Genomic DNA, 12,298 nt, shown 5'->3' on the forward strand with positions numbered 1-12,298 from the left:
TAAAGTGGGCCCTTGTGCTCTCCATGACCAAAATCTATTCAAAGTTGTAGGACAGGTGAATCCTGGCCCATAATAGAACACAGTAAGAGACAGCACAGTTATCTGACCAAAACATGTTTCCCGAAGGTTGTGCTGTACTGTCAGTGCCAGGGTTATGAATATCTCCTCAAGGCTAGAGAGGAGCTTGCGAGAGAGAGATAGTGTGTGTGTGTGTGTGTGTGTGTGTGTGTGTGTGTGGTGGGGGGGGGGGGGGGGGGGAGGAGGGGGGGGGGGGAAGATACATGGTCGACATGGGTACCAACAACATAGGTAGAATTAAGAAAGATGTTGTACTTAGGACGTATGAGTAACTTAGGAGCAGGAGTAGGCATTCAACCCCTCGGGGCTGTTCCACCATTGAACTGGATAATTTACTTTAATTCTATGTTCCTGCACTATCCCCATATCTCTTGATCTTATTAGTATCTAGAAATCTATCTCTTGAATTTACTCAATGACTGAGTGATCACAACCTTCTGGGGCAGTGAATTACAAAGATTCGCCATCGTATGATGGAAGAAATTCTTCATCAGTCCTAAATTACCTCTTGTGACAGTCCTTCCCTGGTTCAGCCAGGGGAAACATCCTTTCTGCATCGACCCTGTTGAGATCCTGAGATCAGCTCTCATTCTTCAACAGGAAACACTGGAAAATACAGGCCTAGTTTGATCAATCTCTTTTCATAGGACAGTCCTGCCTCCTTAGCCTGAGCAAATCGGAACAAGGTTAATAATATCAGAGTTAAATGTATGGTTCAAAGATTGGTGTGGGAGAAGTGGATATTGATTCATGGGGCACTGGCATCTGTACATTGGGACAGCTTTCATCTGAACCACACTGGGGACAGTGCCTTGGCAAATAGTATAACTAGGGTCAACAAGAAGGCTTTAAATTAACTATTATGAGGGAGGGTTCATGTATAATATAATAATCTTTATTATTGTCACAAGCAGGCTTATATTAACATTGCCATGACGTTAATGTGAAAATTCCCCAGTCGCCACAGTCCGGCACATGTTCGGATTCGGGTACACAGAGGGAGAATTCAGAATGTCCAATTCACCTAACAAGCAAGTCTTTCGAGACTTGTGGGAGGAAACAGGAGCACCCAGAGGAAACCCACGCAGACACAGGAGAATGTGCAAACTCTGCACTGACAGTGACCCAAGCCAGGAATCGACCCTGGGACTCTGGCGCTGTGAAGCAACAGTGCTAACCACTGTGATACCATGCCGCCCATATTTAGAAATTTAATGAGACAGGGCAAGACAGTACTGCAGGGTAGCGAAGAATAATAACCCGATTGTGACAAGAAGGGAACAAGGTGAACAAACATAAGATTGCACCAGCAAATAGGGTCAGAGTTGGAAATAGTGATAAAAAGGCAGAATTAGAGGCTCTCTATCTGCATACGAGTAAGATGGATGAATTGATGGCACGAATAGAATCAAATAGGTATGATATGATGGCCATTACAGTAATGTGGTCGCAAGGTGACTGAGACTGGGAACTCAATATAGAAGGGTATTTGACATTTTGAAATGCCAGCAAGAAAAAAAGGTGGGGTAGCTCCGTTCAGAAAGGATGAGATTAGGGCGGCACGGTGGCGCAGTGCACAGAGGACCTGGGTTTGATTCCGGCCCTGGGTTCAATCCCGGCCCCGGGTCACTGTCTGTGTGGAGTTTGCACATTCTCTCAGTGTCTGGGTGGGTCTCACCCCACAACCCAAAAAGATGTGCAGAGTGGGTGGATTGGCCACGCTAAATTGCCCATTAAATTGGAAAACATAATTGGGTACTCTAAATTTATTTATTAATAAAGGATGAAATTAGTAGTCAGTAAGAAATGACCATGATTTGAAAGATCAAGACGTAGAAATAGTTTGGGTCATGGTAGGAGTTGTCTATAGGTTTGTTAACAGCAGTGCACTGTAGGGCAGAGTATAAACCAAGTAGTAAGGTTGCAAGAAAGACCCTGCAAAAATCATAGGTAATTTTAATCTTCATTTAGATTGGACAAATCAAATTGGCAAAGGGAGTCATGAGGATGAGTTTCCAGCATATAACTATATATATATATTTATTATGTACAGCATATCTAATTGCGGTGTTCTGTAGGGATCAGTACTGGAACCTCTGCTCTTTGTAATATATTTTTTAATGACTTGGAAGGACTTCCGGACATGACCATGGCGCGAGCGGTCGCACATTTGGCAGCTCCCGGTCAGGTTGGTCTTTTTGTGGCCTTTACGCCGGTTTGTCACAGGAATTTTGTAAGAAAAAGGTACAGAAGTAAGAGCAGAAGAAGTGACCCCTAGTTTATGGTGCTACGGCCCAGAACTCAGAAAAGAATAAACCAGGTGATGGCGGCAAACGAGGAGTGGACAATGCTCGCGGAGATGGCGGATGAACAGAGTATGACCCTGTCGGCTCAGTGGTCGATGGACCAGTTGGTGAGCTTCCTAAATGAGAAGTTCACCCAACAGCGGAAGGCAAATGCAGAGGACCTAGCCCAGGTGGTGGACTCGATCAAGGCAGTGGTTGACCGCGTGGAGACGAGACTGGAGGCCCAGGGACAGACGATAGAGAGGTTGGAGGAGCAGGCGGGGGAGCATTAGGAACAGCCCACCTCGATGGGAGCAGAAATTGGGCTGCTGCGCAACCAGCAGAAGAGACTGCTGGAGAAAATGGTGGAGTTGGAGAGCCGTTCTCGGAGACAGAACATTCGGATCGTGGGTCTGCCAGAGGGAATCGAAGGATCGGATGCGGGTGCGTAGTATGTTGGGAATATGTTGTAGAAGCTGCTTGGGGAAGGTGCGTTTGATTGACCGTTGGAGGTGGATCGGGCTCATAGGGCACTGATGCGCAAACCTCAGGTTTGCCGCCGAGGGCGATGGACCATTACATAGGTTCCTGGACAAGGAACGCATTATGAGGTGGGCCAGGCAGACGAGGCGATGTACCTGGGAGGACGTTGAGATTTGGGTGTACCAAGACCCGGGAGCAAACTGGCGAAGAGGAGGGCGAGCTTTAATAAGGTCAAGTCGGCCCTGTACAAGAAGGGCATAAAGTTTGGACTGCTGTACCCGGCTCACCTACGGGTGACCTATGGGGGCCTCGACGGTGGAGGCAGCGGAATGTATGAAGGAGAATGGACTGGCAGGAGATGGAAGAGCTTGAACTTTGATTGGAGAAACTGAACTATGTTGTGAAAAACTTTGGGCTTGTTATGTTCGGATTTCTTTCGTTTTTTTGGTTCTGTTCAGGGTTAGGCTGGTTTACAGTGCCTGTTAAGGGAAAAGTGGTCATTTAGCTTCTTGCACCTTGAGCGGGTTTTCAAAAATCATTGCACACCCCTGCAATTTTCTTGCCTTCAAATTTTATCTAATTCCTGTTAAAAACTGCTAATTCATCTGCTTTCAACACCATTTCAGGCAACTCAAACATACAAATCTCTCCAAGGTCCTGACATCCTTCCTGAAGTCCACTGCCCAGTATTCCAGTTGAAGCCTAACCAGAGTTTTATACAGAATCACCATAACTTGCTTTTTTGTTCTCTATTCCTCTATTAATAAAGACCAGGATTCTTTCTGCTTTTAACTTGCTCTGTCACCTTCAAAGAGTTCTTACACAAGTTAATAAATAAATGTTCGGATTTGATGGTTTGTTATTTGAAACTATCACAAATGTCTGAGCAAAATCCTGAAAGAAACAGCTGCTGTGGAACCAATCAGACCATCAGCAAGACACCCTCACCTGTTTGGCCATCAGCTCCCCATCCACAGGAATAAATCTCGCCCTTCTCTGTTCTGAAGAGACTGTGATCCTGCCCACATATAACCTGGAAATCACAAACAACATTGTGTGCTACCGTGGTGTGAACAGCTACCAAACTATAGAAACAATACTCATCCTATTACATCAGAACTCCAATATAACACTGTACGGAAAGTATTTAAAAGTAAAAGTGGTGGGGGAGTTGCAATACTGGTTAGAGAACATATTACAGCTGTACAGAGGGAGGACACCTTGGAAGAATCAAGTGGCGAGGCAGTGTGGGTAGAACTCAGAAACAGGAAGGGGGGCAGTCACTATGATGGGGATGTACTACAGGCTTCACAACAGCTCATGGGAAGTTGAAAGTATGCAGATTATGGATAGATGTAGAAATAACAGGGTTGTTGTTGTTGTGGGTTAATTTTTCTCACATTGACTGGAAATCCCTGAGGCTAGGGGATTTGTTAAGTGTGTCCAGGAATTTTTTTGGAACAATATGTGGATAGTCCGACTAGAGGGGGCTATACTGGGCCTAGTACTAGGAAACAAGCCCAGCCAGGTCATCACAGTGACCAGAATTCCATAAGCTTTCGGATACTCATGGAAAAGGATGAGTGTTGTCCAAGAGTTATGGTGTCAAATTGGGGGAAGGCAGATCAGGCAGGATTTGGACGCTGTTATTTGGGAGAGGATGTTTGAGGGTAAATGCACATTTGGCATGTGGGAGTCTTTTAAGGGGCAGTTGATGGGAGTCCAGGACAGGAAAGTGTTGATGAAAAGGAAAGACAGGATTCACAAACTGTGGATGACCAGGGGAATCGCAAGTCTCGTCAAAAAGGAAAAGGATGCATACGTGAGGTCTCGGAAACTAAAAATAGATGAAGCACTTGAAGGATACAGGAAAAGTAGAAACAAGCTTAAACAGGGAGTTAGGAGGACAAAAATGGGTCACAGAATGCCCTTGGGAGACAGGATTAAGGAGAATCCCAAGGCATTTTATACGTATATTAGTAACAAAAGGGTAGCTAGAGAAAGAGTTGGTCCACTCAAGGACAAAGGAGGGAAGTTATGCACAGAACCAAAGGAAATGGGTGAGATCCTTCATGAATACTTTGCATCAGTATTCACAAAGGAGAGGGACACATCGATTGATGGTGTCTCATAGGGAAATGTAAACACTTTAGTAGTCGTCATTATTACATGGGAGGGAGGAAGCGTTAGGTGTATTAAAAAGCATTGACCCCCAGGGCCAGATGGCATCTATCCCAGATTCCTGAGGGAGACAAGAGATGAAATCGCTGGGCCTCTGCCAGAAATCTTTGTGTCCTCGTTGGCCACAGGTGAGATCCAAGAGGATTGGAGGATAGCCAATATTGTACCGTTATTTAAGGAGGGTAGCAAGGATAACCCAGGTAATTATAGGCCAGTGAGCTTGACGTCAGTGATAGCAAAATTGTTGGAAAAGATTCACAGAGATAGGATCTACGCACATTTGGAAGTGAATGGTATTTTTTAAAAATCTTTTTATTGTCATTTGTCATATTTATAAAAAATTCTGGATACATCACATTTTTTCTTATGCACATTAATTTACTGTATTGTACGGAAAGGTTTATTTTGTCTTTCCTTTTTATTGACCTGATGTACATTTTGCTGCCCTCTGGGTCGGTCTGTGGTCCCTCCCCTCTCCCCGCCCCTAAGTACTCTCCCTGGTCACCCCCCCCCCCTGTTGGCTTCAGTACTACCCCCAGATATCTAGGAAGCCTTCCTCGGATGTCATACTTAAGAGGTCAGCAAGCCAGTCTGCAGCTGTGGGTGGTGCTGCTGCTCGCCAGCCGAGCAGGTTTTTCCGGCGTGCGATTAGGGAAGCGAAAGCCCCATTCCCCATGTGTAGTTCTGGTTGCTCCGATACCCCAAAGATTGTCACAACTGGGCATGGCTTCACCTCCACCGTACAACCTTGGACATTGTATCGGAGAAGACTGTCCAGAATCCAGCAAGTTTGGGACAGGCCCAGAACATGTGGGTGTGGTTGGCCGGGCCCCTCTGGCAACGCTCACATTTATCCTCCACCTCCGGGAAGAACCTGATCATTGATAAGAACATAAGAACTAGGAGCAGGAGTCGGCCATATGGCCCCTCGAGCCTGCTCAGCCATTCAATGAGATCATGGCAGATCTTTTGTGGACTCACCTCCACTTTCCGGCCTGAACACCATAACCCTTAATCCCTTTATTCTTTAAAAAAACTATCTATCTCTATCTTAAAAACATTTAATGAAGGAGCCTCAACTGCTTCACTGGGCAAGGAATTCCATAGATTCACAACCCTTTGGGTGAAGAAATTCCTCCTAAACTCAGTCCTGAATCTACTTCCCCTTATTTTCAGGCCATGCTAGTTCTGCTTTCACCCGCCAGTGGAAACAACCTGCCCGCATCTATCCGATCTATTCCCTTCATAATTTTATATGTTTCTATAAGATCCCCCCTCACCTTCTAAATTCCAACGAGTACAGTCCCAGTCCACTCAACCTCTCCTCGTAATCCAACCCCTTCAAGTCTGGGATTAACCTAGATTATCCTCTGTACACCCTCCAGCGCCAGTACGTCCTTTCTCAGGTATGGAGACCAAAATTGAGCACAATACTCCAGGTGTGGCCTCACTAATACCTTATACAATTGCAGCATAACCTCCCGAGTCTTAAACTCCATCCCTCTAGCAATGAAGTACAAAATTCCATTTGCTTTCTTAATCACCTGTAAACCAACTTTTTGCAACTCATGCACAAGCACACCCAGGTCTCTCTGCACAGCAGCATGTTTTAATATTTTATCATTTAAATAATAATCGCTTTTGCTGTTATTCCTACCAAAATGGATAACCTCACATTTGTCAACATTGTATTCCATCTGCCAGACCCTAGCCCATTCACTTAACCTATACAAATCCCTCTGCGACTTCCGGTATCCTCTGCACTTTCTACTTGGATACATTGCCCTTGGTCCCCAACTCCAAATCATCTGGTCAGGTCCGCTCTGTGCACCACCTTGAGCTGGCATTAGGCTTAGCCTTGCACAGGAGGGGGTGGAGTTAGCCCTACTCAGTGCTTCGCTCCAGAGTCCCCACCCTACGAGGGATCGGACGTATGGACATATGTGGCGTGTATGTTCGAGATGCTGCTGGGGGAAGGTGTGTTTAGCCAACCCTTGAAAGCGGACAGGGCGCAGAGGGCGCTTGCGAGGAAGCCACGGATGAATGAGCTGCCGAGGGTGATGGTGGTACGAATGCACCGGTTTCTGGACAAGGAACAGATCTTGAGGTGGGCCAGGCAGACGAGGAGCTGTAAGTCGGAAAATAATGAGCTAAGCATTTACCAGGACTTGGGTGCGGAACTGGCTAAATGAAGGGCGAGCTTCAACAAAGTTAAAACGGCCCTCTTCAAAGGGATGAAGTGCAGTATGTTGTACCCAGCTCGGTTGTGGGTCACTTAGATAGATAGATAGAGAAATACAGCACAGAACAGGCCCTTCGGCCCACGATGTTGTGCTGAACTTTTGTCCTAGGTTAATCATAGATTATCGTAGAATTTTGGACACTAAGGGCAATTTATCATGGCCAATCCACCCAACCTGCACGTTTTGACTGTGGGAGGAAACCGGAGCACCCGGAGGAAACCCACGCACACACAGGAGGATGTGCCGACTCCACACAGACAGTGACCCAAGCCGGAATCGAACCGGGGACCCTGGAGCTGTGAAGCAATTGTGCTGTCCACAATGCTACCGCGCTGCCCTTAAGAACAAATTAATCTACACTCCATTATTCTACCATAATCCATGTATCTATCCAATAGCCGCTTGAAGGTCCCTAATGTTTCTGACTCAACTACTTCCACAGGCAGTGCATTCCATGCCCGCACTACTCTCTGGGTAAAGAACCTACCTCTGACATCCCCCCTATATCTTCCACCATTTACCTTAAATTTATGTCCCCTTGTAATGGTTTATTCCACCCGGGGAAAAAGTCTCCGACAGTCTATATCTATTCCCCTGATCATCTTATAAACTTCTATCAAGTCGCCCCTCATCCTTCTCCGTTCTAATGAGAAAAGGTCTAGCACCCTCAACCTTTCCTCGTAAGACCTACTCTCCATTCCAGGCAACAACCTGGTAAATCTCCTTTGCACCTTTTCCAAAGCTTCCACATCCTTCCTAAAATGAGGTGACCAGAACTGCACACACTACTCCAAATGTGGCCTTACCAAGGTTTTGTACAGCTGCATCATCACCTCACGGCTCTTAAATTCAATCCCTCTGCTAATGAACGCTAGCACACCATAGGCCTTCTTCACAGCTCTATCCACTTGAGTGGCAACTTTCAAAGATCTATGAACATTGACCCCAAGATCTCTCTGCTCCTCTACATTGCCAAGAACCCTACCGTTAACCCTGTATTCCACATTCATATTTGTCCTTCCAAAATGGACAACCTCACAGTTGTCAGGGTTAAACTCCATCTGCCACTTCTCAGCCCAGTTCTGCATTCTACCTATGTCTCTTTGCAGCCGACAACAGCCCTCCTCACTGTCCACAACTCCACCAATCTTCGTATCATCTGCAAATTTACTGACCCACCCTTCAACTCCCTCATCCAAGTCATTAATGAAAATCACAAATAGCAGAGGAACCAGAACTGATCCCTGCGGTAAGCCACTGGTAACTGGGCTCCAGGCTGAATATTTGCTCTGACTTCTATCGGTTAGCCAATTCGTAATCCAACTGGCCAAATTTCCCACTATCCCATGCCTCCTTATTTTCTGCATAAGCCTACCATGGGGAACCTTATCAAATGCCTTACTAAAATCCATGTACACTACATCCACAGCTTTACCTTCATCCACATGCTTGGTCACCTCCTCAAAGAATTCAATAAGATTTGTAAGGCAAGACCTACGCCTCACAAATCCGTGCTGACTATCCCTAATCAAGCAGTGTCTTTCCAGATGCTCAGAAATCCTATCCCTCAGTACCCTTTGCATTAATTTGCCTACCACCGAAGTAAGACTAACTGGCCTGTAATTCCCAGGGTTATCCCTATTCCCTTTTTTGAACAGGGGCGCGACATTCGCCACTCTCCAATCCCCTGGTACCACCCCTGTTGACAGTGAGGACGAAAAGATTGCCAACGGCTCTGCAATTTCATTTCTTGCTTCCCATAGAATCCTTGGATATATCCCGTCAGGCCTGGGGGACTTGTCTGTCCTCAAATTTTTCAAAACGCTCAACACATCTTCCTTCCTAACAAGTATCTCCTCGAGCTTACCAGTCTGTTTCACACTGTCCTCTCCAGCAATATGGCCCCTCTCGTTTGTAATTACTGAAGAAAAGTACTCGTTCAAGACCTCTCCTATCTCTTCAGACTCAATACACAATCTCCCGCTACTGTCTTTGATCGAACCTACCTTCGCTCTAGTCATTCTCAAATTTCTTACATATGTGTAAAAGGCCTTGGGGTTTTCCTTGATCCTACATGCCAAAGATTTTTCATGCCCTCTCTTAGCTCTCCTAATCCCTTTCTTGACTTCCCTCCTGGCTATCTTGTATCCCTCCAGCACCCTGTCTGAACCTTGTTTCCTCAGCCTTACATAAATCTCCTTCTTCCTCTTAACAAGACATTCAACCTCTCTTGTCAACCATGGTTCCCTCACTCGACCATCTCTTCCCTGCCTGACAGGGACATACATATCAAAGACACGCAGTACCTGTTCCTTGAACAAGTTCCACATTTCACTTGTGTCCTTCCCTGACAGCCTATGTTCCCAAATTATGCACTTCAATTCCTGTCTGACAGCATTGTATTTACCCTTCCCCCAATTGTAAACCTTGCCCTGTTGCACGCACCTATCCCTCTCCATTACTAAAGTGAAAGTCACAGAATTGTGGTCACTACCTCCAAAATGCTCCCCTACTAACAAATCCATCACCTGCCCTGGTTCATTACCAAGTCCCAAATCCAATATGGCCTCCCCTCTGGTCGGACAATCTACATACTGTGTTAGAAAAGCTTCCTGGACACACTGCACAAACACCACCCCATCCAAACTATTTGATCTAAAGAGTTTCCACTCAATGTTTGGGAAGATGAAGTCACCCATGACTACTACCCTGTGACTTCTACACCTTTCCAAAATCTGTTTCCCAATCTGTTCCTCCATATCTCTGCTGCTATTGGGGGGCCTATAGAAAACTCCCAACAAGGTGACTGCTCCTTTCCTATTTCTGACTTCAACCCATACTACCTCAGTAGGCAGATCCTCCTTGAACTGCCTTTCTGCAGCTGTTATACTATCTCTAATTAACAATGTCACCGCCCCACCTCTTTTACCTTGTTTAATCTTGTTGAAACATCTATAACCAGGGACCTCTAACAACCATTTCTGCCCCTCTTCTATCCAAGTTTCCGTGATGGCCACCACATCGTAGTCCCAAGTACGGATGCATGCCTTAAGTTCACCCACCTTATTCCTGATGCTTCTTGCATTGAAGTATACACACTTCAACCCATCGCCTTGCCTGCAAGTACTCTCCTTTGTCAGTGTTACCTTCCTACACTACGCGCTTTGGCGTCCTGAATATCGGCTTCCTTAGTTGCTGGAATACAAATCCGGTTCCCATTCCCCAGCCAAATTAGTTTAAACCCTCTCGAAGACTATTAGAAATCTTCCCTCCCAGGATATTGGTGCCCCTCTGGTTCAGATGCAATCCGTGCTGCTTGTACAGGTCCCACCTTCCCCAGAATGCGCTCCAATTATCCACATACCTGAAGCCCTCCCTGTTACACCATTCCTGCAGCCACGTGTTCAACTGCACTCCCTCCCTATTCCAAGCCTCGCTATCATGTGGCACCGGCAACAAACCAGAGATGACAACTCTGTCTGTCCTGGCCTTTAACTTCCAGCCTAACTCCCTAAACTTGTTTGTTACCTCCACACCCCTTTTCCTACCTACGTCGTTGGTACCAATGTGCACCACGACTTCTGGCTGCTCACCGTCCCCCTTCAGGATCCTGGAGACACGATCCGAGACATCCCTGGCCCTGGCACCCGGGAGGCAACATACCTTCCGGGAGTCTCGCTCACGACCACAGAATCTCCTATCCATTCCCCTAACCATTGAATCGCCTATTACTATTGCTTTTCTATTCCCCCCCCCCCCCCCCCCCCCCTTTCTGAGCCCCAGAGCCTTGGTCGCTCCTCACCTAACTCCCTCAGTCACCAAACTCTCACTATAGCACTCAAATGCACCAAATTCAGCACTCCCTCAGTCACCAAACTCTCACTATAGCACTCAAATGCACCTAGGTCAGCACTCCAGTGCAAGCAAAGTCTGCACTGTAGCTGGATCCTTTTTATACTGTGAATCTAGCCTCTGAAAACTGGCCTAATCTAATTAACTAATTAACAAGCTCCAGCTGCAAGTACCTACAAGTAGAACCTGTGTTTAAAGCTGATTGAAAATTCACCTTCTTCTAAACCAAACCGCAACTTTTAAGTTAATTAACTAAATAAAAGATAGACTAAACTTTAGATAAAAATGAACCCTTATACTCCCTCAGTCACCAAACTCTCACTACAGCAATCAAATGCACCAAGTTCAGCACACCAGTGCAACGAGGGTCAAGAACTTTATTTTGGATTGCCGGATGATGACAGGTGATGGAGGATACTGAACTTGTGGGCGAGTAATTCTGTGTCTATGCTGCTAAATTTATTTTCTTTTTGGACTGTGAATGTAGTGCCTTCGTACCAATTTTTGGGCCGTTGCTCAGTTTTGTATGCGGGTTAACTTTGTTCTTGTTGGGGTGGGTGGAATTTTCTTCTTTGTGTTTGTTGGGGATTGTTATGTTTTGTATGTTCGAGTGGGTTGGGGGAGATTGGTGGGAGGGTAGGATGCTTGGTGCCATGGGCTAACAAGCTACCAGGCTAGCTGGGTGGGCTAGATCATGGAAGTGCAGTGGGGAGGTGGGCAGGTGTCCAGTTTCATATGGGGGATTGGGATTTTCGTTTCGTTGGTGGTGGTGGTGGGGGGGGGGGGGGGGGGGGGGGGGGGGGGGGGGGGGGGGGGGGCAGATTGTTCTGCTGACGGGGAGGGACTGGCGCTGGGACACAAATTGGACGTCGATGACAGTGGGCGTCCGAGGAGGCACGGGACGCGAGCTGGAGGCTGGCCTAAGAAGCGTGATGGCTGATCAGCACCTGGGGGGAGGGGGGTCGCGACCAGGCTGATGACATGGAACGTGAGAGGGCTGAATGGGCCGGTCAAGAGGACTCGCGTGTTGGCACGTTTGAAGAGGTTGAAGGTAGACGTGGCAATTCTACAGGAGACACAACTGAGGGTAGTGGATCAGACTGCGCTGAGGAATGGGTGGGTCGGGCAGGTATTTCATTCAGGGCGAGATTCTAAAACTAGGGGGGTTGCAATCTT

At 46.7% G+C, this 12,298-nt stretch overlaps 1 protein-coding gene across 2 annotated transcripts in view; it reads right to left on the bottom strand.

Moving 5' to 3' along the window:
* rcc1l (RCC1 like) overlaps positions 1 to 12,298 on the bottom strand; it is a 242,932-nt gene that overhangs the window by 92,914 nt on the left and 137,720 nt on the right. For both annotated transcript variants that reach the window (XM_038813553.1, XM_038813551.1), the window contains one exon: positions 3,795 to 3,879. In XM_038813553.1, coding sequence (XP_038669481.1) covers positions 3,795 to 3,879 — 85 coding nt within the window. The remainder of the gene's footprint in view (positions 1 to 3,794; positions 3,880 to 12,298) is intronic.

The sequence above is a fragment of the Scyliorhinus canicula genome, chromosome 12 (genome assembly GCF_902713615.1).
Source record: "Scyliorhinus canicula chromosome 12, sScyCan1.1, whole genome shotgun sequence".
Taxonomy (NCBI): domain Eukaryota; kingdom Metazoa; phylum Chordata; class Chondrichthyes; order Carcharhiniformes; family Scyliorhinidae; genus Scyliorhinus; species Scyliorhinus canicula.